This window comes from Nanorana parkeri, unplaced genomic scaffold (assembly GCF_000935625.1).
Source record: "Nanorana parkeri isolate BGI_ZX_2015 unplaced genomic scaffold, ASM93562v1 scaffold2972, whole genome shotgun sequence".
Classification (NCBI taxonomy): Eukaryota; Metazoa; Chordata; class Amphibia; order Anura; family Dicroglossidae; genus Nanorana; species Nanorana parkeri.
Window position 1 is genome coordinate 12,152 of NW_017309240.1, and position 3,871 is coordinate 16,022.

Consider the following 3,871-nt stretch of genomic DNA (forward strand, 5'->3'; position numbering starts at 1 on the left):
ACCAAAATGCTCTACCCTACTCTACCCAATGAGCTCTTCCCTACTCTACCCAATGAGCTCTTCCTTACTCTACCCAATGAGCTCTTCCCTACTCTACCCAATGAGATATTCCCTACTCTATCCAATGAGCTCTTGCCTATTCTACCCAAAGAGCTCTTTTCTATTCTACCAAAATGCTCTACCCTACTCTACCCAATGAGCTCTTCCCTACTCTACCCAATGAGCTCTTCCCTACTCTACACAATGAGCTCTTCTCTACTCCACCCAATGAACTCTTCTCTACTTTATCCAATGAGTTTTTCCCTACTCTATCCAATGAGCTCTTCTCTACTCCACCCAATGAACTCTTCTCTACTCTATCCAATTAGTTTTTCCCTACTCTATCCAATGAGCTCTTCCCTACTCTACCTAATAAGCTCTTCCCTACTCTATCCAATGAGCTCTTCCCTACTCTACCCAATGATCTCTTTTCTGCTGTATCCAAAGAACCATTTCCTACTTATAGAAAGAAACATCTTATTTATATATATTTATTTTCTTTAGAAAAAGGACTCCAGTTGAAGGTCTCCAGTGATGCCAATATGAACGTTCCATGATTATAACATGGAAGGGTTGACCCAAAACCAGACATTTATTACCTACACAGATTTTGTCCTTTTTGGTTTTCCTGGAATCATAAAATACAGAAGACTGTTAACAATCCCATTTCTTCTATTATATCTCATTATTCTGTCTGGAAACATCCTCATCATTCACCGGATTTTTGTTGAACCGAGCCTCAGCTCGCCCATGTACTTCCTCATGTCCCTCCTCTTCACTGTCAATCTTTCCTCCACAACTGCCATCCTGCCAAAATTCCTCCTCGATCTATCTTTTGATATAAACCAGATCACATTCTCTGGTTGCCTCAGTCAGATGTTCTACATATACTTCATGGCTATTTTTGAGTCTGGTGTTATCCTCTCAATGGCCCTGGACAGGTTCATCGCTATCTGTAGACCTTTACAATACAACAACATCATGACCCCACGTTTGCTGCTTCAGTTGGCTTTCATTGGGGTGGCACGGAGTGCTCTCTTTGTTTCTCCGATGGTCATACTGACTTCTAGAGTCCACTTCTGTAAATCCAACATCATCCTGAATTTTGTCTGTGAGAATATGGGGATTTTGAGCCTTGCCTGCGGAGATATCTCCAAACAGCAAGCTGTCGGTCTCATGGTTAGGATCTTGGTCACTGTCATTGATGTCAGTCTTCTCCTACTGTCCTACTCCAGCATTATCTACACGGCCATGAAGATTGCTGTTGGGAAAGCCCGTCACAAAGCCTTACACACCTGCGGAGCACATCTGACTGTGGCCACCATGATTTACGTGTCCGCACTGTTGTCATCAATTGTGTACCGCATGCAAACTCATATCTCCTATGACATTCAGAACCTGTTCAATGCGATCTATCTCATGCTACCGGCTTCCCTAAATCCCTTCATCTATGGGCTGGGGGTGAAAGAGATCAGAAGGTGCTTCAGCAGGTCCAGAAATAAAAAGAATACGATGATCTCATCCTCGATGCGCATTCAGGTCAACGAGAAATTTGTTTTACGATTTTCAGCTGAAAAGTAGGAAGAGAACGGAAACCTTCGGGAACCATCACACATAGAAATGGGATCACCAGAGCCACAGAGATGGACTCAATTTGTCCAGGTTCCTAATTGTAATCACAGATGATCCAATCAAATAATTTTGTCTCAATGTAGAAAAAATGGGATTAAAAAAAAATGTGACTGAAAGACATCTTCATCACCAATCAGATAAATATCCTTTTCAGGGGAGTTTGCTCAAGTGTTAAGATTTACAACAGAGGTCAACTTAGATGCGACCCCCAATCACTAAAATCTCATGTGATCTTTAACATGTAAATGTAATTTCTAAAATCATTTTTATATTTTGGGGTGTTGGGCATACTGCACACACCTAAAAGAACTTCATGGAGGTACACAAGGCATCCCTCTGCACCACTGCCGCTCCCCTCCAAACATTTGCCAGTAAATCCCTACTGTCATAATGAAAGCCGGCAGCTGCTGCGTAAAAACAGAGTTGTCATAAAAGAACCAACTGATCCCATGTCTGTGAAGGTTCATTCATCCAGGTCACATGGTATATCTGTTACAAATAAGTCAAGGCAACTGGACTTGCTGTATATTTATTGAAGATGTTTCACTGGTCATCTGAACAGCTTTCTCAATTCAGAATGACCTGTAGAAAAAAATTATCTGGGAATAAATATGGTGAATGTCGCTCCAATCCACATAATAAGAAATAAGAAAAAATCTTGCACCATGGCCCTGTGTTCCTTAGGTCCGCCACTGGAGAGATACAAAGTAACATTGTTTATACACATTGATCAGAGGGAGATAGAGGGATACAAAGTAACATTGTATATAAACATTGATCAGAGGGAGATAGAGGGATACAAAGTAACATTGTATATAAACATTGATCAGAGGGAGATAGAGGGATACAAAGTAACATTGTATATAAACATTGATCAGAGGGAGATAGAGGGATACAAAGTAACATTGTATATAAACATTGATCAGAGGGAGATAGAGGGATACAAAGTAACATTGTATATAAACATTGATCAGAGGGAGATAGAGGGATACAAAGTAACATTGTATATAAACATTGATCAGAGGGAGATAGAGGGATACAAAGTAACATTGTATATAAACATTGATCAGAGGGAGATAGAGGGATACAAAGTAACATTGTATATAAACATTGATCAGAGGGAGATAGAGGGATACAAAGTAACATTGTATATAAACATTGATCAGAGGGAGATAGAGGGATACAAAGTAACATTGTATATAAACATTGATCAGAGGGAGATAGAGGGATACAAAGTAACATTGTATATAAACATTGATCAGAGGGAGATAGAGGGATACAAAGTAACATTGTATATAAACATTGATCAGAGGGAGATAGAGGGATACAAAGTAACATTGTATATAAACATTGATCAGAGGGAGATAGAGGGATACAAAGTAACATTGTATATAAACATTGATCAGAGGGAGATAGAGGGATACAAAGTAACATTGTATATAAACATTGATCAGAGGGAGATAGAGGGATACAAAGTAACATTGTATATAAACATTGATCAGAGGGAGATAGAGGGATACAAAGTAACATTGTATATAAACATTGATCAGAGGGAGATAGAGGGATACAAAGTAACATTGTATATAAACATTGATCAGAGGGAGATAGAGGGATACAAAGTAACATTGTATATAAACATTGATCAGAGGGAGATAGAGGGATACAAAGTAACATTGTATATAAACATTGATCAGAGGGAGATAGAGGGATACAAAGTAACATTGTATATAAACATTGATCAGAGGGAGATAGAGGGATACAAAGTAACATTGTATATAAACATTGATCAGAGGGAGATAGAGGGATACAAAGTAACATTGTATATAAACATTGATCAGAGGGAGATAGAGGGATACAAAGTAACATTGTATATAAACATTGATCAGAGGGAGATAGAGGGATACAAAGTAACATTGTATATAAACATTGATCAGAGGGAGATAGAGGGATACAAAGTAACATTGTATATAAACATTGATCAGAGGGAGATAGAGGGATACAAAGTAACATTGTATATAAACATTGATCAGAGGGAGATAGAGGGATACAAAGTAACATTGTATATAAACATTGATCAGAGGGAGATAGAGGGATACAAAGTAACATTGTATATAAACATTGATCAGAGGGAGATAGAGGGATACAAAGTAACATTGTATATAAACATTGATCAGAGGGAGATAGAGGGATACAAAGTAAC

The 3,871-nt window shown here is 38.5% G+C and overlaps 1 protein-coding gene across 1 annotated transcript; it reads left to right on the top strand.

The window, feature by feature from the left end:
* Positions 1-642: 642 nt before the first annotated feature.
* Positions 643-1,620, top strand: LOC108802581 (olfactory receptor 52K1-like). The gene has a single exon (XM_018574439.1). It carries the CDS (start codon positions 790-792, stop codon positions 1,618-1,620), a length of 831 nt encoding a protein of 276 aa, XP_018429941.1. The 5' UTR covers positions 643-789.
* The last annotated feature ends 2,251 nt before the right edge of the window (positions 1,621-3,871 follow it).